The 24279-nt window shown below is 33.7% G+C and overlaps 2 protein-coding genes across 2 annotated transcripts in view; one reads left to right on the forward strand and one right to left on the reverse strand.

Annotated features, from left to right (window-relative positions):
• Nucleotides 1-19859, reverse strand: part of LOC117322436 (annexin A6-like) — a 39513-nt gene extending 19654 nt beyond the window's left edge. The window contains exons 1-15 of the mRNA XM_033877353.1: nucleotides 19741-19859; nucleotides 17986-18137; nucleotides 16932-17085; nucleotides 16164-16347; nucleotides 15689-15815; nucleotides 14882-15045; nucleotides 14025-14196; nucleotides 13445-13548; nucleotides 12496-12571; nucleotides 3524-3678; nucleotides 3088-3169; nucleotides 2238-2332; nucleotides 1685-1798; nucleotides 1294-1384; nucleotides 507-833 (exon numbers count right to left, since the gene is read on the reverse strand). Of these exons, the coding sequence (XP_033733244.1) occupies nucleotides 507-833; nucleotides 1294-1384; nucleotides 1685-1798; nucleotides 2238-2332; nucleotides 3088-3169; nucleotides 3524-3678; nucleotides 12496-12571; nucleotides 13445-13548; nucleotides 14025-14196; nucleotides 14882-15045; nucleotides 15689-15815; nucleotides 16164-16347; nucleotides 16932-17085; nucleotides 17986-18097 (1957 nt within the window). The 5' untranslated portion in view covers nucleotides 18098-18137; nucleotides 19741-19859. The remainder of the gene's footprint in view (nucleotides 1-506; nucleotides 834-1293; nucleotides 1385-1684; nucleotides 1799-2237; nucleotides 2333-3087; nucleotides 3170-3523; nucleotides 3679-12495; nucleotides 12572-13444; nucleotides 13549-14024; nucleotides 14197-14881; nucleotides 15046-15688; nucleotides 15816-16163; nucleotides 16348-16931; nucleotides 17086-17985; nucleotides 18138-19740) is intronic.
• On the forward strand, nucleotides 19839-23864 carry LOC117322438 (nascent polypeptide-associated complex subunit alpha-like). The gene is made up of 7 exons (XM_033877354.1): nucleotides 19839-19940; nucleotides 20923-21056; nucleotides 21587-21680; nucleotides 22142-22272; nucleotides 22665-22802; nucleotides 23288-23410; nucleotides 23728-23864. The coding sequence occupies exons 2-7, from the start codon at nucleotides 20925-20927 to the stop codon at nucleotides 23740-23742; spliced, it is 633 nt and encodes a 210-aa protein (XP_033733245.1). The 5' UTR covers nucleotides 19839-19940; nucleotides 20923-20924; the 3' UTR covers nucleotides 23743-23864.
• Nucleotides 23865-24279: the final 415 nt, after the last annotated feature.

Raw genomic sequence — 24279 nt, forward strand, 5'->3', positions numbered from 1 at the left:
ATGGTAGAAAATAATTGATGTAGTAAATCGCTATTTACACCCGACACATATTGACACAGCTTAAATGTAATGTCAGTCAAATAGCGGCAATATACAGTTAACCTGGAAATTTATGTGAGGGGGAAAATTATTCTAAATCCATGAATGCTGTTTGGCTGCAGAAATCCTCCCCCTACTTATGTTTTTGTGATGTCTGTGATTTTTATCCAGCAGGTGCAAAAAGAAATGAATTCATTGAAGTCATCTTCATGTGTATAGGTTTTTCCTATCAATATTGTGACATTTACCTCCACAAAAATTGACCACATTTACAGTAAGACCTCTGATAAATTAGCCTTGTAGATCACTTCCATGTATATGACGTCATGCATTACATATGTTCTTGTATATGACGTTATGCATTACATATTTTCTTGAAGATGCTGAGTAAATTGACATTTTAATGTAATAAGTTATCAAATGATAAATCCGATATCATTACTCCCAGATTTGTCAGTGTTACGTACCTATCGTTTTCATTCCACTGAGCAAATCTCCAGACATTTCGCTCTTCAGCACCTCCTCGAAATCTTTTTTAGACAGCTTGTCATACTCATCAAAGGTTGCTCGAAGCTGTGGGTAGCTGCGAGACACGAGAATTACGTTGAAGCGAGATTCATCTGTTCCCCATTTCTTCTCGCCGGCCTCATACAGAGCCTTGGCGTCCTGTTTGGCCTTGTTGCGATCAACCTCCTTGCTCTCGTCACGATTTGCCTGGACTTGTGACACTAGGAGGCGCTTCAGATTTCCCGAAGTGTCGCCAATGATGTCCTTCTCTAGTTCTTTGTTATATTCTAGACAGACAAAATTTCACATTCACAAGACAAAGCAACGGGTAAAATTCAAATATTTTGATATAAAAAATTATTATACTATATCACCCATAATCCCTCCAGATTAATATATTGGCTAGTTCCAGTAAAATATGTCGTATGTAGGGAATCCAGCAATTGAGAAATTTTATACATGGCTGGTGTTAGGGAAAATAAAACGCAGTATTTGACACTGTTTTAAATTCTAAAATCAAAGAAAAACAAAAGTATCTGTAAACTTTATTTCTTTTACAACAATTGAAAAACAAGTTATATCAATAACTATAATATATAAATCATGCTTGTTGGCCCGGATTGAAGTGTACAAGGGTTCTTTCTGTGGAAGGATACCAAAGTACCGGGAGAAAACTCGGTGGTCGAGCAGGTGACCCCCATACCTTTTCATGCCTTGTAAACTTGTATATTATTATAAAGTACTTACTTGCTTTGTATGTTTCTTTAATCATTTTGATTTGAGCATTGGATCTTGTACACAGAATTTCAATGAGGACATCTTCGTCTGTACCAAGCCCCTGAAGTATAACGTAATGTATTGATTAAAGTCAAAGACTTAGAAGTAATTATCATTCTCCATCATTCACAGGAGGGTTTGAAGTAAAGGTGACAATACTGCTGTATTTATATATACAGCAATTAGCCAAGGGGTCAACACTTAAACTTTAACTCAATGTTGGAGGTTGGAATTGTACCTATTAGTATTTTCAGTATTTTTTGTTGAGCTAAAATTGAAATGGGTGGGCTTATTACCAGGCATGGACTGTATTGTTTGATAAGAAGTGTAAATAGGTTTCAGTATTTTCTAGACTACTTACTTTGATAGCTTTGTGTAGTTGGTAGGCGTCATACTCGGCGGGGGCCATCAGTAGAGATTTACAGGTGTCCAGATAATGTCCACTTAACTCACTTTTTAACTCCTCGATCAAGTCCTGTAAAGACAAAGAATGAAATGTCTTTATATTATCTAACTAAACAAAATTTTTTACAGATTATTAAACTTGAGAAAGCTTGTGAAACATGTTGCCAATTGGACCAATATGGCGCTTAAAAATGCAAAATTTAGCCAAAGTTTAGAAATAATGAAAACATAATAATAATTTTCCAATTTGACAGCACAATAATGAATGTGGATGTTTGATGGCAATAAAGCCTTCACACATAATACCACCATGAAAGACAAACTCTGCAATACTTCTTGTGATAGACAGAAAAATGGAGGAATTGAGGGATGGACAGATGGAGAGAAAAAAACTAAAATTCTGCAAATTGTTTATCTCCCCATTCCCGCTTCAACTGTCTCAAATATAGAACGTAGACAAACTTTAAGTATATATAACACTTTATTTTTAAGAAGTTCGGAATACTTACTTTGCCAAACATGGTTTTAAACGTTGTCCTGATTTCCTGACGTTGTGGATTAGATCTGTACGCAAGGACGTTAGTTATCGCCTCCTCATCCGTTCCTGAAACACAAAAATAAATGTAACAATGATAGTAAATTTAGTATTTTCAAAAGTAACAAAGGAAAACAAAATAATGAAAAAAAATTTTACACAGTAATTATAGAATCATCAAAATGTATAAAGTGGCTTTTTATCAGTATATTTTTCAAAAAAAAGTATTTAGAAGAATATATTTGAAAATTTTCTAATCCTGAAAATCATTTTTGATAAAATCAATTGATAATTTGAATATCAGCAAAGCTGTAGTATATATATACATGTATATATATTTACCTGGCTCTAAGAAGGCTTAGCTAGAGTCTGATTTACAAGGTAGAAACATGGTACAGTAACATGGACCCATTTTTACCCATAATATATGTTTTGTTAAACTTCCTAAATTATCTCCCTTTATCGGACGGTCCATATTTTAGTGGTATTTTCAATGGTAATCTCATTTCACAATGACTTTTATCAATAAAGTTTTATCATTTTTAATAACCTTCAAAATTTTCCTTTCATTAGAATTATTAGACAACATCCATGGCTTACAATGCGTCTCCTGAAATACAAAACTAAGCACAGGAAATCAAAACCAAAACTGAAATTAAGGACTGGTTTAATTTATCACAGAGCATGAAATACCAACTGTAAGCAATTCTAAGTTAATTAACTGTGATGATCTAGACATGTATGGGGGTCCAACCCAACATGGGCTTATTGCTGGACAGAAATTGTTAAACAGATCCTGGAGGATTCTGAGGCAAAGTACTTACCAAGTCCCTTCATTGCCTTCCTCAGTACCTCCGCATCCTGCTCTGCGTTGAATTTATCGTATGGTTTCACCGTACCTTCAGTCTAACAAAAATAATATATAACTGAGATAAAATCCAAGAATCCGGAGCCTTATATTTTTTCAGCCTATTTATTTTCTTAATCAAAACAAACAATCCCGTCAATTTCCCAGTAAAGACCACTGAAGTATGAACATTGATTTTACTTATGACCGACAGATAAACATACATGTATATGATCTTCTGTAAACTTAATTTAAAAACATATTTTGGTATAAATGGTATCTTTCTACCTAATCTTAGTGAAACAGTATAATTTTGCCTATATAGACACTAATTAGACAAATGTCTGTAAAGAACACAAATAATTTTCAAAATCTGAATAAATATTTCAGTAGATGTATTTCTCAGTAGTTACCTGTAAATCTTCCGTTTCCATGGCGAAGAACGGGTCAGATTTAGGTTGCGGTGGTGGCTTTTCCTTTTCTTTCTCCTTCTTCTTAGGTTTGGTTTTCTCTGCTGGAGGAGGTTTCTTAAACGTCTCAATCTTAGGCTGCTTTCTCACAGCGCCCCCTGTGATGATGTGAAAAATACAAAGTTGTTCTTGTTTTGCTCAAAACAATGGCATGCTCATTATCTTTCTGTTGAGGATTTTTATTTCTGATACTGAATACATTTGAAAAAAAAAAAAAAAATCTTGTGATTGATATTTTGGTGAAAATCGATTTTTGTAAAGGAAAGTCTTCATTTACCTTTTTTAACAGACTTATGGTTTTGTTATGATAGGTAAGGAGAAATTGTCATATCTTCTAATCCATTTTTGTCATGCAAAATTTATGACAGAGTTATTTGAAATTTTTGGATAACATAAAAACTACATTCACAAGTCTCAGTTATATTTTGAATACATCTACATATTTCAAGAATGCTTTTAAAAGTATACTTACGGTTCATATTAATACACCATTCATTATTTTATAAATGTATCTGATAAAAAATAACTACTTTGAACTAATAATTTTTCTGCATATTTATACAGAATTTATCAAATCCCCCCAAAATTAGAAGCATCTCTTTATCGATGATCAGCCACTACTAATTTAAGCTTATTATCCTACTGTGATCTTAGTAACCACTAATCTGACTGTCCACCTATCCAATTCCATCTAACTAATCTAGTTTTGTATCCCACTGTCCTGTCACCATACATTTGACTGTCCCTCTACCCAGTCACCACTAATTTGACTGTCCCACTATCCTGTCACCACCAATCTGGTTGTCCCACTATCCAGTCACCACTAATCTGGTTGTCCCACTATCCAGTCACCACTAATCTGATTGTCCCACTATCCAGTCACCACTAATATGATTGTCCCACTATCCAGTCACCACTAATTGGGTTGTCTTACTATCCAGTCACCACTAATTGGGTTGTCTTACTATCCAGTCACCACTAATCTGGTTGTCCCACTATCCAGTAACCACTAATCTGGTTGTCCCACTATCCAGTCACCACTAATCTGGTTGTCTTACTATCCAGTCACCACTAATCTGGTTGTCTTACTATCCAGTCACCACTAATCTGGTTGTCCCACTACCCAGTTACCACTAATCTGGTTGTCCGACTATCCTGTCACCACTAATCTGAATGTCCGACTATCCAGTAACCACTAATCTGTTTGTCCCACTATCCAGTCACCACTAATCTGGTTGTGGCACTGTCCAGTAACCACTAATCTGTTTGTCCCACTATCCAGTCACCACTATACTGGTTGTGGCACTGTCCAGTCACCACTAATCTGGTTGTGTTTCTGGATTATTCAGACTCCACAATATTTCTCAATATATAAAACATTATCTACTGCCCTGGTACAGAAGTAATTCAGTCTACAGTCTTGTATTCCTTAACCAAAGCTTAGTGACAGATAGCTATCTAAAGTCTATTTAATATCTGTGACTGCTACTTATTTAGTTTTTTTTGTGAAAAAAGCTGTAATTTTCTCAAGCAGGAAAAGATTTGAGGCTGTAAAAATTGACCAATGTAATGCATGCACAAGTACATAGCATATACTGATCATACATACCAACTTCTGTTAAAATTGGCCTGTTAATTAAGGAGTTTGTCTGTACATGATTTTGTGGGCGAGACATAGGTAGACATTGACTGACAAACGTAATACCTCTCACTTTATTTTGTGTTTGTCTTCACATGGTTTTATTAGATACACAACAAAACTCTGATACATAATTCTTTAACACTAATACAGAGTTATGTGCCATGTACATGCATTACTTAAAGAGTCTAGAATACACTGAACACACCTACAATACATACCTCTATAATCTAATATACATAAACAGCTTCAACACAACAGTACAGAGAGTTAACAGATTAATCAGGAATTAGCATTAAAGCGCTAGATTATCTCAAGATTTTGTTAATTATTAATTGAAGAAGGAGATTTTTTTTATTCTGATTGACTCAAACTGGCTTCACAGATAAAGACATCCATTTGGAATTATAGTTTATAAGATTAAAGAGGATAATGAAATAAAAAAACGTCAAATAAATATTAATCTACATCACTCACTATAACATAACTCTAAACACCAAACACTGTAAATGGACATATTTTTGTGACAATTATATTTTAGGAATTTCAACATTGAAAACATCATTAATAATTGTAACAGAGGGCATGCATGATCAATTAGATTTAAATCACTGCTTAGGGATTGAACCTGGACCTCTGGCTTACTAGTCTTACGCCCAACCGATTGAGCTAGAGAGAAGATCTCTCCAAGCAGTATTTACCAGGGTTAAACACTCCCCCTTTAGAAAAGAACTCATCCAGTTTTCAGCGGTTACTGTGATGCTTTCGCAAGCAATGCTAACTATATAATTATATCTGGAGTCCCTAATGGACGCGAATGTTACAGAGTGCATGATTTATTGAATTCAAATCACTGCCTCTGCTAGGGATCGAACCCGGGACCTCTGGCTTATTAGTCTTACGTTAAAACTGATCAAGCTGAAGAGAAGATCTCTCTAGCTGAGAGGTATATTGCGGCAAGTATTGACCAGGGTTACATAATGATAAAATTTTATTAAATAGTTGTTTGTATTGTACATATAATGAGGATGCATAAATTTGATAATGTGTAAATCTATAAAAATGTAATGACATAAAATTTCAGTGTTCAAAAATACGTATCATTTACAGTACAAAGAAATTAGGTTAAACATTAATACAAATATTCTTAACATAAAGACTACCCACCTTTTATCACGATATATAATTAACATGATACTTTATCCTAAAACAAGCACATGTCTGGTGATAAGCCCACTTATAGCTATTACAGTTTGAACAGGTAAGCTAGCAGATGCCATTTTGTTGTTCTATAATGAGCTCATCCTTTTTTGGAGCCCAAGTTTATATTTGTTAACCCTCTGGGCTTATTGTATGATAAATATGGTCATGAAGTCGCAGTGTTGTACCTCTCTTGTGAAATTTACTATCTTTTCATTGTGATCATAACTTTTATTCAATCTGAACCTAAGACTTGCTATCAGCATTGAAATTTCTTTCATTTTTAGATATTTTTATGTTCAATTTTCAAAACTGTGTGTGAAATTATTCTTTTGACCTCTAACAGAATTTGTAAAACACTAATCGCTCTCTTGAAAAACTGCTAAAAACTTGATTACCTGTCAGACCACAGGACAGGTATGAAATTATATAGAATCATGTGTTTATTTGACCACAGTCATTTCTGGGAAAAATACATTAATTACTTGAAAAAGAATTCAAGACACAGGCAGGATGATTTATTTTCATTTCTCTTTATAATCTTACAGCTCAGCTTGTAGATTAATACAGAGACATCTTTTTTTCTTCGGAACCATACAGGTCAACCTGTAGATTATTACAGAGAAATCCATTTCTCTTTAGAATCATACAGCTCAGTTGGTGGGTTATTACAGAGAAATTAGAATCATACAGCTCAGCTTGTAGGCTTATTCAGAGAAATCCATTTCTCTTTAGAATCATACAGCTCAGTTGGTGGGTTATTACAGAGAAATTAGAATCATACAGCTTAACTTGTAGGCTAATTCAGAGAAATCCATTTCTCTTTAGAATCATACAGCTCAGTTGGTGGGTTATTACAGAGAAATCCATTTCTCTTTAGAATCATACAGCTCAGCTTGTGAGTTATTACAAAGAAATCTATTTCTCTTTAGAATCATACAGCTCAGTTGGTGAGTTATTACAGAGAAATTCATTTCTCTTTAGAATCATACAGCTCAGCTTGTGAGTTATTACAAAGAAATCTATTTCTCTTTAGAATCATACAGCTCAGTTGGTGGGCTATTACAGAGAAATCCATTTCTCTTTAGAATCATACAGCTCAGCTTGTGAGTTATTACAAAGAAATCTATTTCTCTTTAGAATCATACAGCTCAGCTTGTGAGTTATTACAGAGAAATCCATTTCTCTTTAGAATCATACAGCTCAGTTGGTGAGTTATTACAAAGAAATCTATTTCTCTTTAGAATCATACAGCTCAGTTGGTGAGTTATTACAGAGAAATCCATTTCTCTTTAGAATCATACAGCTCAGTTGGTGAGTTATTACAAAGAAATCTATTTCTCTTTAGAATCATACAGCTCAGTTGGTGAGTTATTACAGAGAAATCCATTTCTCTTTAGAATCATACAGCTCAGTTGGTGGGCTATTACAGAGAAATCCATTTCTCTTTAGAATCATACAGCTTAACTTGTAGGCTAATTCAGAGAAATCCATTTCTCTTTAGAATCATACAGCTCAGTTGGTGAGTTATTACAGAGAAATTCATTTCTCTTTAGAATCATACAGCTCAGTTGGTGGGTTATTACAGAGAAATTCATTTCTCTTTAGAATCATACAGCTCAACTTGTAGGCTTATACAGAAAAATCCATTTCTCTTTAGAATTATACAGCTCAGCTTGTAGGCTAATACAGAGAAATCTATTTCTCTTTAGAATCATACAGCTCAGCTTGTAGGCTAATACAGAGAAATCCATTTCTCTTTAGAATCATACAGCTCAGCTTGTAGGCTAATACAGAGAAATCCATTTCTCTTTAGAATCATACAATTCAGCTTGTAGGCTAATTCAGAGAAATCCATTTCTGTTTAGAATCATACAGCTCAGCTTGTAGGCTAATATAGAGAAATCCATTTCCCATTGCTTATACATTTAGTCTGATTTTGCTGTGTAGCTGTAAATCAGACCAACCTTAAATCAAGTGTGTTGTGTATATCAAATATATCAGAAATAATCCATTACAGTATAAATACAATTCATGTAGATATATATTTGAGTTGAAATTGAGCAGGTAATCTCATCTCATAAACTTTTGTCTCATTAGCATATTTGATGGGAGTACATGACACATTGTACAAGAAAAGTAAAATTTCTTTGCTGCAAATTTGGCTAGAATTATAAACTTAACATATCGTTGAAATCAATTGAGTGCACTAAATTTCTCTTTAAATTTATGTCTTAAAAGTTCATGAAAAAACTGAATTTCACACTAATCATTAGTGAAGTTCTTATTAGCGTCATGCTGCTAAACTTTTCTGTTAAGAAACACAGACAATATATTCACTCATAATATTCTTTTATTATATTACCAGTATCTAAAGAGTCTAAATCATGAGTTAATAGTTTATTAATATCTCAAATGTTATTAATCATTACCAGGTAAACAGCTATCACACTGTTTAGAATTTGGTCAAACTACCAAAACATAAAGATTTTTTTTGAAGAATTAGAAAAACTACAATAGGTCCATTAAGTCTGACAAATATTTTTTTTACATTTTTATATATGTATACAGGACATCATATAAACAATCATACAATGTACATATCAGGAGCTCAGAAAATGAAATCTTCTGCAATTCTCAAAAAAAAAAAAAAAAAAAATTGAATACAAAAAAAAAAAAACAAAAAAAAAAAATTTTTTTGACAATAATCTTTCTTTTAAAGTTTTTTTCTTCAGTAACACAACAGAAAATTGAACCTGAAAAGTAGTACAGGAGGTGCTTACTTAAGAAATGAGACACTTTAACCAGTAAAAGGATAGACAGTGTTTATATATGTATATAGAACGGAAGCCTAAGGGAGGCTCCCGCTAGAAACTTTTGGCCATTGAACCCTTAATAACATGTACCGGTACATGTATATAGAATTATAGATTCAAACATATTTGAAATTATACAACAACAAAAATATGAAAATGAATTAAACTACAATACTCTTTATATAATACATGTACATGGCACGTTAGACAAAAGACACGTATTGTAGTACATATACAAACAGAGAACAATCACCCACAAAGACAAAAGGCACTTATTGTAGTACATATACAAACAGAGAACAATCACCCACAAAGACAAAAGGCACTTATTGTAGTACATATACAAACAGAGAACAATCACCCACAAAGACAACAGGCACTTATTGTAGTACATATACAAACAGAGAACAATCACCCACAAAGACAAAAGGCACTAATTGTAGTACATATACAAACAGAGAACAATCACCCACAAAGACAAAAGGCACTTATTGTAGTACATATACAAACAGAGAACAATCACCCACAAAGACAAAAGGCACTTATTGTAGTACATATACAAAACAAGAACAATCACCCACAAAGACAAAAGGCACTTATTGTAGTACATATACAAACAGAGAACAATCACCCACAAAGACAAAAGGCACTTATTGTAGTACATATACAAAACAAGAACAATCACCCACAAAGACAAAAGGCACTTATTGTAGTACATATACAAACAGAGAACAATCACCCACAAAGACAAAAGGCACTTATTGTAGTACATATACAAACAGAGAACAATCACCCACAAAGACAAAAGGCACTTATTGTAGTACATATACAAACAGAGAACAATCACCCACAAAGACAAAAGGCACTAATTGTAGTACATATACAAACAGAGAACAATCACCCACAAAGACAAAAGGCACTTATTGTAGTACATATACAAACAGAGAACAATCACCCACAAAGACAAAAGGCACTTATTGTAGTACATATACAAACAGAGAACAATCACCCACAAAGACAAAAGGCACTTATTGTAGTACATATACAAACAGAGAACAATCACCCACAAAGACAAAAGGCACTTATTGTAGTACATATACAAACAGAGAACAATCACCCACAAAGACAAAAGGCACTTATTGTAGTACATATACAAACAGAGAACAATCACCCACAAAGACAAAAGGCACTTATTGTAGTACATATACAAACAGAGAACAATCACCCACAAAGACAAAAGGCACTTATTGTAGTACATATACAAACAGAGAACAATTACCCACAAAGACAAAAGGCACTTATTGTAGTACATATACAAACAGAGAACAATCACCCACAAAGACAAAAGGCACTAATTGTAGTACATATACAAAACAAGAACAATCACCCACAAAGACAAAAGGCACTTATTGTAGTACATATACAAACAGAGAACAATCACCCACAAAGACAAAAGGCACTTATTGTAGTACATATACAAACAGAGAACAATTACCCACAAAGACAAAAGGCACTTATTGTAGTACATATACAAACAGAACAATCACCCACAAAGACAAAAGGCACTTATTGTAGTACATATACAAACAGAGAACAATTACCCACAAAGACAAAAGGCACTTATTGTAGTACATATACAAACAGAACAATCACCCACAAAGACAAAGGGTACTTATTGTAGTACATATACAAACAGAGAACAATCACCCACAAAGACAAAGGGCACTTATTGTAGTACATATACAAACAGAGAACAATCACCCACAAAGACAAAAGGCACTTATTGTAGTACATATACAAACAGAGAACAATCACCCACAAAGACAAAAGGCACTTATTGTAGTACATATACAAACAGAACAATCACCCACAAAGACAAAGGGCACTTATTGTAGTACATATACAAACAGAACAATCACCCACAAAGACAAAGGGTACTTATTGTAGTACATATACAAACAGAGAACAATCACCCACAAAGACAAAGGGCACTTATTGTAGTACATATACAAACAGAGAACAATCACCCACAAAGACAAAAGGCACTTATTGTAGTACATATACAAACAGAGAACAATCACCCACAAAGACAAAAGGCACTTATTGTAGTACATATACAAACAGAACAATCACCCACAAAGACAAAGGGCACTTATTGTAGTACATATACAAACAGAGAACAATCACCCACAAAGACAAAGGGCACTTATTGTAGTACATATACAAACAGAGAACAATCACCCACAAAGACAAAGGGCACTTATTGTAGTACATATACAAACAGAGAACAATCACCCACAAAGACAAAAGGCACTTATTGTAGTACATATACAAACAGAGAACAATCACCCACAAAGACAAAAGGCACTTATTGTAGTACATATACAAACAGAGAACAATCACCCACAAAGACAAAAGGCACTTATTGTAGTACATATACAAACAGAGAACAATCACCCACAAAGACAAAAGGCACTAATTGTAGTACATATACAAAACAAGAACAATCACCCACAAAGACAAAAGGCACTTATTGTAGTACATATACAGAGAACAATCACCCACAAAGACAAAAGGCACTTATTGTAGTACATATACAAACAGAGAACAATCACCCACAAAGACAAAAGGCACTTATTGTAGTACATATACAAACAGAGAACAATCACCCACAAAGACAAAAGGCACTTATTGTAGTACATATACAAACAGAGAACAATCACCCACAAAGACAAAAGGCACTTATTGTAGTACATATACAAACAGAGAACAATCACCCACAAAGACAAAAGGCACTTATTGTAGTACATATACAAACAAGAACAATCACCCACAAGACAAACAATCAAAATCATTGTAACAATCTCCTGAAACTTTTTTTTATTTTACTCCAACTATTAAAACCTCCTCGCAGAATTTTCCCATTTTAATCCATGGAATATTTCACCATTTTCCACAGAAAATCCTTTTATATTATCACAGTATTTTATTTTCAACACATTTTGTGGAGGTACAGGGAGTTTTCGTCAATTTCCCTACTGTTGGTATGTTTATATCACAGGATTAAAAATTATTCACAGCCTTTCCAACTTTTTCTGCATTAAAAATTATGCTTTCTTCACAGTATCATGAGTGAGTTGAATGTTGTTATTATGTCACAACTGTCACATCTTAAAGCTACCATGAGAAGTCATTCACTTGGTAGTCAAAACGTTCTATCTATTCATGCAAGAAAAAATGAAGTGATTATCAATTCTTACGTGGAATTCCAGGTTTTGCCATGACAACTGTAATTTTGTAGCCATCCCCTTCGTCTTCAAATTTCGCCTCCAGCATCTGTATAGTAATAATTTATACTTATCCTAACAAACAGAATAACCTTTAAAGATGTTTGATAGATATAAGTGGAAAACTAAGTTAAACACAGTTATCAGTAAAGTCTAGTAGATTAACCCCAACACATATGAATGTATCAGGAAGTTGGTTCTTTGAGAATCTATCCAGCTGGAAGGTTTTCTCTTCTGATGGTCTTTTGTGATAAAAAAATCTTTAAATGTCTGCAGACAATTTAACTTTTTGACAATGAAAGTGGGCCAGGGAAATTTGTTTGAAAAAAAATTTGACAGTATTAGCTCTCTATTTTAACTAGCTGCAAAAATGCAGCTATGGACAAAGAAAGGATGATTTCTGAAAGGTGATGACTTGAGAAGTGCAGGCAGGGTACAATTATTCGTTCTATAACACTGAAGTCAAATATTTTATTCACCCTAGGCCTCTGTTATTCTGAGGAAATAATTTTATAAGAAAGCAGAAAATGAATGAATGCAATAGAATTACAAACTGACTAGCCCTCTGAAGCTAAAACTAAGTGTAAAACAAATGTATTCCTATCCCATGAAGTTTTGCATAAATCACTATTAATGACGAAAGAAATATAGGTCACAGTGATCTAAAAAAACGTGTCATGTCATACAAATGATTTCATAGATGGTTACATGGACTGACAGAAAATGCCTTCACTTTACTTCCTCCAATATCAATACATATATCTGATAGTAATGGCATAAAACAATATCTTTTTACACAGATTGTTAATTAAATTTGCTTGATTAATAAGTATTTTCTTTGTAACAGTGTATTTCTTCAAATTTGGTCATCAATCTGTAAAAGACAAGAGGAAATGAAGGAAATAAATAAAAGTCTAAATACCTTTCCCATCTGAGGTTCAGCAACTCGGAGTCGGAAATCTTTTGTGTTCTTGGCATATTCCAACATGTGTGCGTATATGTGCATGATATTGTCTTTGAAATCACCTGTAACCAGACAATTTAATAGAATAAAGTACTCTTAAGTTTGGCATATTTTGTTTAAAATTTTGTACAGATTATCCATGTAATAAAGCATGACAATTGCTAAACACCTGATTCGTCAATCAGATAAGTTGAGAATTTTTTTCTAGATTATCTCCCCTTGATTTTAGAAACTGTTTTAACATTTCATTTTGCATGAGTTTGACCATTGATTTGATATTTACATCTTATGAAGCAAGTTTCATTTCAATAGGCCATAAATTCATAAGTTTTTCCTCTTAAGTCTTAATTCTGTCACTGAGCATCTTGCCTCCAAAGTTTGGTGACATTTTATATCTGTAGATCTACACTATCAAACTTAAAAAAAAAGACTTAATTTTTATAACGTAATATTTCACAAGTCCATACACAAAATATATGTTGTATCAGTACACAGCAACAATTACAAAAGATATTATCAAATAGGCCTTTAACTCTACCTTTGCCAGGGCTGACAGAGTTGAGAGGTGGGTCCTGGTATACTGGGTACTCGATGGCTGGTTTTGAGGGTGGGGGCTCCACAGGCTTTGGAGGCTCTGGAGGGGGCTTTCTACTGCCTGTCATCCTTTTGATATCCCCAACAGTTACATATCTACCATCAGGGTTACATGTCTGTAAATATAAAAGTGTCAAAACTAACAGTAAGATAGTATACTATATATCATATAACATGTCTATATGTATATTCTGTGGTGGCGCAATGGTAACACACTTGCCTTTCACCTGGATCAATTTTCACATCGGAACTTGTATGGAGGTCATCCTGCCCAACAGCATTGGGTACTCTGGTTTCCTCCCAAACTAAGACCCTTCATGGTTTTATCAATTTCAACAAGAGAGATTAATATTGGTTGATGTTGTACAGATATATAATGTAAAGTTTATCTTTGATATTAAAATCAAATAGCACTTTTTGTTTTACTTTGTAATAAAAACAAGAATTCCATGAAAGTGGATGTGGTGCCTGAACAGGCAGAAAGTTGGGTGATTACAAGGAAACAGATTTTCTATTTATGGTAACATGAATTTTCTTTTTTTGGTATGTGTCCTTGACCTTTGACCTCTGGACCTGAAAAGCAATCTCAAGCAAGAACTTGTGATAAGGAAGATCTGAATGAAGTTTCAGTTTGATCAGCCCAAGGAAACTCAAGTTATCGCATGGAAACCTTTGTGCGGATGTAGTGATACGTATATATGTCGCCTGCTTTTAAGCTGGCAACATGAACAAAACTAAAACATTTTATCCTCAATTTCAGAAACCGATACTGAGCTTGTAACTTGTACCTTATATACTTACGTTAATCATGTTTTCTGTGAGGTAGCCATACTGTGTTGGATATGGGGGTGGGGGAATACCTGGCCCTACCCCAGGGATGTGTGGAGGAATAGCCCCTCCCCACACATTGATCTGGGTCCCAGAATAGTTTGTGGGATTGAAGGGACCATCAGGAATTTGTTGTGCTAGAAAAATAAATAAAATAATAAATCTTAAATCTCGCGGATCTTCAAAATGTTGATATGTTATATTTCTCTGAACACAAACAAATTAACAAATAAAAATATTTTTGATTGCTTTTAGTTGTTATAAACATTTTTATTATTGTATGATTTCGTTTACAATTTTTCCTCAGAAATACAATTACAAGAGGATTTTAAGCTAACCCTATTACAAGCTAAAAGTTGAAGTTTCCATGTGGTAATGAGATGTCATAACATTTTATGATTATAAGATAGCCATCTAGCTACTTGTACACAGAATTCTTATAAATCTCCCTACAACTCAATTGGCAGTGACAAGGAGTTTAAAGTCTTAACCAAATTCAAAGTGGACTATTTTCTTGTTCAATCATTTCAATAAGTTCTGAGGTGCTTATAGATTTAATATAATTTCATTTATATAATAAGTGCATGTAATGGGTAATTTCAAATACTCATATGATCACGAATTCCTGCTTCTCCTAACCCCAGAACCTATATACATTTGTATGTATACGGTCCCCGGCAGTGATATCGGAATTAACAAAAGACAAAGGAAACTGAAATCAATCTAAAATATCATAACCTGGGTACATTGTGTATGATGATGTCTCTGTTCTATACTCACTTGGAAACGGTCCATCGGATGCTGATCCAAGTGTATCAGGCAAAAGTGGTTCACTGGCCCAGGCCTCTCTCGGGGGCTTTGTTAGCGACTTACGCAGAGGAGACTTTCCACGAACTGGAGATTTGGTCTATATAGAAATAAAAAAATAAAAAATGATGATAAAGCCACGTATAAAATCACATTGCAGTAAAATAGAAAAAGAATCTTAATGGACTTGATTATATTAATAACGTTCCCTTAAAAAATGGTTAAAAACACATTAGGCTCACCATGACATTGTCAAAAGTCTGTAAAAAATATTTACAAAGTATGTTTTTTCTTCTGGCATTAACAAGATTAAAGATTTTTACCCTAATTATGATGTGATTCATATCTATTACCATATTTAACTGTACAAAATCATGTACTTATTTAAAATATGTATTGTTACCCCATTGTAACATGATAGGAATGGCCAGAAAAGTCTAAAATATACCTTTCTTGTGATTTTTTTCTTAGTTTTTGGTTTTATTGTTGAATCGCTGTCTTGGTCTGAGGTATCAAAGAACCCTGAGTAGTCGTCTGTTGTAGTGGTGTCTTCTTTGAGGTGCTGTGTTAGTCGACCAATGTCTTCCACATTAAACTGCTTAGTCATGACATCACTCTCTCGTAATCCATCTCTGGAATTACATATACATGTATATGTTATATTATTTACATACATGTGGTCTTATAGACAGGTTATTGTTATATATATGGCCTTTATAGACAGGTTCTTGTTATATGTATATATATTTTTGACATTTAGCTATTTATAGACAGGTTATATCATATATATATATATGGGTATCGTTTCACAAAGCTTCGTAACTTACGAATTTTGTGTAAGTCAGATTTACCTATTACTAAGCGTTTCATAAAACCTTGCGTAACTTTACGCCATATCCACCCTGTCGTAACTTACGAAAACAATTCAAAATCGTATGCAAGCAAGCCCTTTTGAACAAAAATGATGTCATACGCAATTACATATTAGCATAAGAGAACAACTATGCCTTATGAGTGATTGTTTTGAGGTGGAAACCAAGTTTTTGAATGTCAAGGGGGGATGTTGGCAAAATACTTATTGTCATGCAACTATTTGTACACATATTCACATTACATCATTCTACTGTTCTCATGATTAACCTATTGATGTGTATCAACAGTGATCTGTGTTAATGGTTTCATAGAAATCTGTAACAAACGTGATTTGGACACAAACCTTGCCACAGCTATAGCTTTGATCGTCCTCTTGCCTGGCTTTAGGGTGAATGAACCGATGTATTTGAAGGTGACTTCCCGTCCAGCAACTTTGCGCTGGAATGGGTTTGGTTTTGTTCCATCCGACGTGAAAAATATCTTACATTCTGTCGTCTCTGTAATAACAAAAGTTCACATTTAATATCAACACTGTAATTGTATAGATTTCATAATATTACAGATGCATTTATGCAATAACATGTATATGTATATTATTTCTACCAAGGCATATGACTGGCATTAATCTAATCTATGTTTAGGGGTTTTAAGTCTCTGACATATACAATAATGATGATCAAAAAATTCTAAATACATGTTTGAATGAATCCCTGTTTATATTTGGATTGATTCCTTGATCTAGATCTATTCCAATATTTGGGAAAATTTTCTGATTTATTCCAATTAACTGGACGATTCCCAGATCTATTTCATTTTCCTGGAAGATTCCCTGATCTAATTCATTTTCCTGGAAGATTCCTTGATTTATTTCATTTCCTGTGAGGGTTCCCTGATCTATTCCTATTCTTATTTGTGTTATTGATGGATTATTCAAACAGCATAATAAATATCATCAAATGAGTGACGCTGTACTATTTTACTGATTCCACAATAAAAACTGTATACATATATACACAAACATCACTTTAAAAAAAAATTGTAATTGAAAAATTAGACGATTTAGTTTGGTTTATTTTGTTTGACGTCTCTGCAGGCAGGGTCATTTAAGGCCAGGTTTTAGAGGTGGAGGAAAGCCGGAGTACCCGGAAAAAAATCACAAGTACCAGGCAACTGCCCAACATGGGTTTTGCACTCGCGACCCAGAGATGAGGGCTAGTGATTTAGTGATTATAAATCATTAATATATATAGAAATATTAACAATTAGCATCATTTCATTACTGTAGTCAATTACTATAATTAGTAATATTTGTGTAATATAGAGATTTCTTGTGTAAAATGTATTAGATCGGAAAATGATATTAATTTTTAGTGAATCATTTGATTTCAAAATCTTACCTGTACATAATTCAATCAAGGTTGATGTGTCAATTTTATTTCCCGACAGTCCAGGTATAGCTTTTCTGAGTGGCGTTATTACAGGGGGACAGACAGCCCCCGCACTTGGCATGATTGCAGTTCACCCCACGGGAACCTCTCAAATATTCTTTCTAAATTGTAATGAAACAAAAAATTATAAGCAACTGATACTAAAATAAAATGTATTCATTAAAATATCAATAGGGATCTAAAGTGATTTCAAAACAATTAATTAAATTTAGCAATCAGATGTTCTAATTATGATCTAGAATTTGATTTCCATCAGTAGAAATGTATCTAAAAAGACATATATATTCTACCAGTAATTATCAAATACATTTGTAGTAATTACCATATATATAACGATATCTTTCAGGACTTGAAAAATACAAAAAATAATAAAAAATAAAAAAACATTACAAAAATTAAATGCAACACTTTGAACTCAGCCTGATCAGATTGCAAGACTTCAGATACAATAGCAAAATGTCTGATAGGCCTGATCGATATGAACAGTGCATATAGTAACAAAATACTAGAATAAAGTATATATATTTGTGGTAAATTCTTACTAAAACAGCATTTAAACTTGGGCACTTAAGAGACAGAAGTCTAGTCCAAGAAAATTTAAGAGCATCCACAACAAATGGGGACTCTGATAACAGGTACATGTAATTCCTTTGTATGATAGAAATTAATTCCTGTTTAATTTATTATAACTTATTTACCCAACTGCAGTAGGGAACATAGTCAAATGGAATCAAGATTATTTCCTAAATCAGCAGTCTTGAAAACAGACCAATTAAGAATTTCATATTGCTGAGATTAACTAGTTATGTCATAACAGACTCAGCAACGTTGATTTTGTAGGAGCATCAGTCTAAAACCTCTAACATTGTAGGAGCATTAGTCTAAAACCTCTAACATTTTTGGAGTACAGTCTAGTAACTAAAAGATCTGAGACTCAGACCCAATCCCAAGCAGAGGCATTGAAAATACTCACATCTTTTGAAAATTTGAACCAATCACTCAATCGATTAATTTATTTATCCTTATTCAACATGCCCATTGATTTGGTAATATTGTATTTAATAATATCCTGTCAGAATGTACACACAGTCTAATAATGCCATTTATAACCAGTTATGATGTACAGTTTTGTTATGTATCATGCATGTTCATATAGGTAGAGTTTCCTCTGATCCCAATATAGAAAGCATACATTATACACACATGTAATTTTGGCCTTTTTATAACTGTATCAGTCTAACATATTATTGCTCCATTCATAATGACAACTTATTACCGTACAATATATCTTTGAATACTAGAAAAACTGATTATTTTTTAATGTTGAGGCTTCAATGATTACCATATACAATGGTTGTGTTGTTTGTTTCTAGTAAAACAAACAGTTCATTGTCATATGCCTAAAATGAAAGTGATTTTTTACCCGTTTATATTATTGTAAATTTTAATTCATGCGATTTTCTATTTGTATGGAATGGCTTCAGTAATTTTTAACAAAATTTCATATTTTTGCTACTTCATACTTGTATAAACTCGAATTCATCGTTGTTTATATAGACATAGACGCATTCCTGAGTTAGGGATGAAAATGCTGAGGAAACAAGTCTGGACTGCTTCAAACAGAGCAGGGCTGTTGATTTCAGGTATTCCGACGCATTTGCTATCATAAACATCCAACTATTTTCTTCGTGAAACAAAACTCACCTGTGTTTAATCAAATTATGAGGAGAATACAACACTATCTCCCGTTATTATGATAATATCCCAAACTGTTTATGGTTGTTTGTGTCGTCAAGTCGCCATATTTTTGCACCTCACACACCGGAGAGCACCGAGCACCTACCGGAACCAGTTTAACCGGAAGTCCTTTTTTCCATACTGAAAGAATTTGGCTCAGATCTCAAGTAAGCATGGGGAACATGAATCGATTAATATCACACGAATGAATAACCATCAGCGTCTAATATATTGTTGTTACATGAAATACTGTGGTTTTGTCGAAGTTTTGAGGTATTATATAGATACCCATGGTTAGAACGTTTGCAACGGCCATGGTTTGGCCCTTGATGTATGTTGCGAATACCGCCTTATATGTCGATTATGTTATCGGCTGGGTACCGATTGTAATCACTCTGTGATATGATGATGTTATGCTATATTTGTTACAGTACGGTTACAGTATGGCGAATCTTTAGATATGATGTATTCTAGATGTGCGTTTGTGATATGTGTGTTTTATCTGAAAAACCGCCGTGACCACAATATGTGTACATATCACTTTACATAAATCTAGAGCTTTCTGATAATTTGTTTGTATTTAAAGTAGTTTGTTTCATGACTGTTTTAACTAAAAGCTGCCGTTTAATATTAAAAATTGATAATTTGGAAAAGTATTCCAATTCGGAAAAGGTGTTTTTGTAACTTCGTAATTTAATACAGTTAATTACATGACTAGGGCCTATAAAAGGCATGTACTTACATGAAATGTAACGGATCTCGCAAACAAATAATAGATGCAGACCAAATCAGTTATATTTTCCCTCCTGTTGCATTTGGCGCCTACTTAATACCCACAGAAGTTGGCATAGGGTTTTGTGTGCATCTTCGGGTTCAACAAATGCAACAGTTATTGGACTGATTAGAGCGTCCGTCTAGAGTTCAGACTCTCCAGAGTTTGTGAGACTGTCTTGGAAATATAAGACACTCTCACATTAAAGAGATGAAATTGTTTTATTGACAGGCTTATTAAACTATCTTAAACAATAAAATAAGTGCTGGTGCAATTTCCAAATCAATAGCTCTTGGTTAAGTTGAAAACTTTGACTAGAACCTCAAATTTTTTCAGTAAATCAGTTTAGATTATTCAACATCAATGTTTGTTTCCAGAAATGCCAACTGAAGCCGTAGAGAGACCAATGGAAGACCTGAAGCCTGATGAGGGCTCAGCCTCCGGTACAGAATCTGACAGCAGTGATTCAATGCCAGATTTGGAAGAAGGGGATGCTGCGCAACAGAGCCAGGTATTTAGGCCCCATTATGAAAGTTTCTTTCATGGTTTCTGTGTCAACTGCTTCAATGTTCATGACCGTGTTTCAAAATCCTAAACAAACTAATTGTAATATTTAGCACATTACATCAAACTCATCTTGACCAGTTCCATGATCATTTCAGGGTTACATATGTTATTACTCACTTGTGTGACTCTGAACATCAAGTTGATCCTTGATTTTTAGCAATTTCAGAAGTAAAATCATTATTTCTTAGAGATCTGAAGTGTCGAATTGTTAAGTTTTTTTCAACATCATAATGATTTTGCAAATGTAAGTCATCGATAGCATATTTTTGTATAGATGTATATGTAATCTTTTGGAAAGTGGACATTTTAAAGTTAACCCAGAAGTGATATTTTTTGCCAAAATTATATAGATATTAAAAACTAAGAATTCAATTGTCTATTAGTTGATGTTGACATTTATTACCATTATCCCCAATTTTGGCATTTTGTGCTGGAATCAAACCGAATTAACAACTGTCCAATTTCATGTTGTAGCTTGCAGCAGCAGCAGGGATCACAGAAGAGCTAACGAGCAAAGCAAAACAAAGTCGCAGTGAAAAGAAAGCTAGGAAAGCTATGTCTAAATTAGGTATAAATCTAGTTTGGCCCTACTTGAAATTAGTTTGTAAAAATATACATATTTCAACTTATGGAAACATTAGGACAAGAGTGTACTCCAACAATGTTAGAGGTTTTACACGGTGATATACTTTTGACAGGCGCTGTGTAACCTGAGTGGTGTTATAATTTCAAAAAGCTTCAAGTCCTTTTAACATTAAGATCATTGAAGAAGTGCAATCACACTTTACTTTGAATTTACAAAATTTTGTGAACTTTACAGTGCTGTCCCTAACAACTACATTAATATTGAGCTGCATAAAGATTACTGAAGTGCTTGTGATGATGAAAATCTTTCCCCAACTTATCGATAAATGACGAGTCTGAAGCTGTTTTATGCCAGATCTGTCTGATGCAAGCACACACATGTTTCTGTATGTCTATTTATGCCTGTTGTATGTTTTGTACTGAAAAGTTTTTTTTCTGTTGTAGGTTTGAAGCAAGTACAAAGTGTAACACGAGTAACAATAAGAAAGTCCAAAAACATTTTATTTGTAATCAACCGACCAGATGTATACAAAAGTCCAGCATCAGACACCTACATCGTGTTCGGTGAAGCAAAGGTAAAACATATTTTAGTAAACTTTAAAATAACTTCAATAGAAAGATTGGATGGCATTAAGGCTATTCCTTTAAATTATCTGCCTGACCCCAGGACTCCAAAATAAATCACTTCTATCCAAGGTTGAATGTCCTGCCTATTACTTCTATGTAATTCATTATATTAAATTCTATATGTGGTACCCCTTAACCAAACCTGGAGTCCTGGGGTAGGATAGATAATTTACTGGAATAGTCCTTAGGAATTCAGACAGTGTAAAATGACAAATTTCAAAGACAAAAGCTGTCTTAATGAAAAACTTTTTATGTATAATTTAAAGTGTTAATATTTGTGCAGTTGCTGGAGTAAGATGTTTCAAGTGTATCAAAATTAATGCTTCATTTGTGTTCACAGATTGAAGATCTGAGTCAACAAGCCCAGATGCAGGCTGCAGAGAAATTCAAGACACCTGAAAACCCCATGAGTCTGGGTGGAGAAAGTCCAAGCACCATTGCTGAGCCTATCCAGGAGGAATCCGAAGAGGAGGGCGAGGTAAAGTTTTGATTCTAGTATTACGAAATCCTAACATTTGATATGATGTTGTTTTGTGGGAAAATGTTGCTGATAAACTATTTTCTTTAATGGATAAATTCTGTAAATATAGACACTAGCAAGGGGAAGTAACTCTCTGCTCCCAGCCATTAATTATCATGGGGTTTATTGCTGTTATACGATAATTTGCTGATTCTGGAAGCAAATTTCTGTAGAATGTTATTAACAAGTTGGACACCAATAGCAGGACTGAAAATTGTTGCATATTTCAAAGATTATCTCAAAAGAGATCAAATTACTTAGACGAGATCAATCAGCATTAGACTTTATAAAAGAAAATAGTTCGAATTTTTAAATATAGAATAATGAAATTCAGCAAAATTTTGTAGTAGTTGAAAGGGAGATAATCAGCATTTAATTCTCTTCCTGATATATCTAGGGACAATGGAATATGCGTGAATTTCATTGATTGTGTGATTTTTCAGGTTGATGAGAGCGGTGTGGAAGCCAAGGATATTGAACTCGTTATGTCCCAAGCCAATGTATCAAGATCTAAAGCTGTCAAGGCACTTAAGAATAATAATAACGACATCGTCAATGCTATCATGGTAAGTTTGAGTGTAAAACCTGATTGCATATTTGATCATGTTAAATGAAGCTTTTCCATTACAAGTCTCAAGCCCCAATTATTAAATGTCAGAAAATAATGCAGTAAGAGATGCACACTGCTGCATGTTTTCTATTTGAAAAAATCCCTGAAAGATTCTGTTTTCTGACATTGAAAATTTAGATAGTCCAAACTTCTAATCCGACTATTTCACAGTGTTTTTTGAAGGTTTGGTTGCTTTTGTTTAAACAAAATTTCGGTATATTAAATAAAACCTGTAAAATCATTAGATTATATGCCTGATTTTTGTCCTTTCAGGAATTGACGATGTAACCCTTGCTGCCTCGATGTCCCCATGTGTATAGCTTCACACCCCATTGTGCTTGACTTGACTCTTTCATTGTGATATTTATATGTATAACGCCTAATAAAGGCATAAAACATTTTCTACCATACATCGTCTTTTTCTTAAGACTTGCTTTCCCTGTTCTAATACACCAGACAACAGGTTAAGATGGGTCTCCATTAAAACCAAGGTTATTCCTATGTTGGTGTTGAGCTTAATGCCTCTTCAAACAGCAGGCTCTTCAGTGTGAACAAACCTGAAGAATTTCGGATCAAAGTGAAAAGGTGTGATATCTAATTGTTTTAGCCATTAGGTCACCTCGCATGAAGTCTCTATAAAAAACTTTTGCAATTGTCTTTATTCTTGTTTTGTGGCAGTGAATAAATCAACAATTATATTTTTGAGTTATAGCCAAGGCATAGGGTAATGATATTGGGCTGAAGGACTACCAAGTTGATATGAATATCCTTGACCTAGTTTTAAGATCTTGACAACAAAGAAATGCAATGGATTTGAGACTTATG

This window comes from Pecten maximus, chromosome 2 (genome assembly GCF_902652985.1).
Source record: "Pecten maximus chromosome 2, xPecMax1.1, whole genome shotgun sequence".
NCBI lineage: Eukaryota > Metazoa > Mollusca > Bivalvia > Pectinida > Pectinidae > Pecten > Pecten maximus.

What these genes read in the sequence shown, in the direction of transcription:
- LOC117322438 (XM_033877354.1), top strand. Translation starts at nt 20,925, where the DNA reads ATGCCAACTGAAGCCGTAGAGAGACCAATGGAAGACCTGAAGCCTGAT. An exon ending in ATGCTGCGCAACAGAGCCAG is followed by an intron (nt 21,057 to 21,586) that starts GTATTTAGGCCC and finishes TTCATGTTGTAG; the next exon opens with CTTGCAGCAGCAGCAGGGAT. An exon ending in AATCCGAAGAGGAGGGCGAG is followed by an intron (nt 22,803 to 23,287) that starts GTAAAGTTTTGA and finishes GTGATTTTTCAG; the next exon opens with GTTGATGAGAGCGGTGTGGA.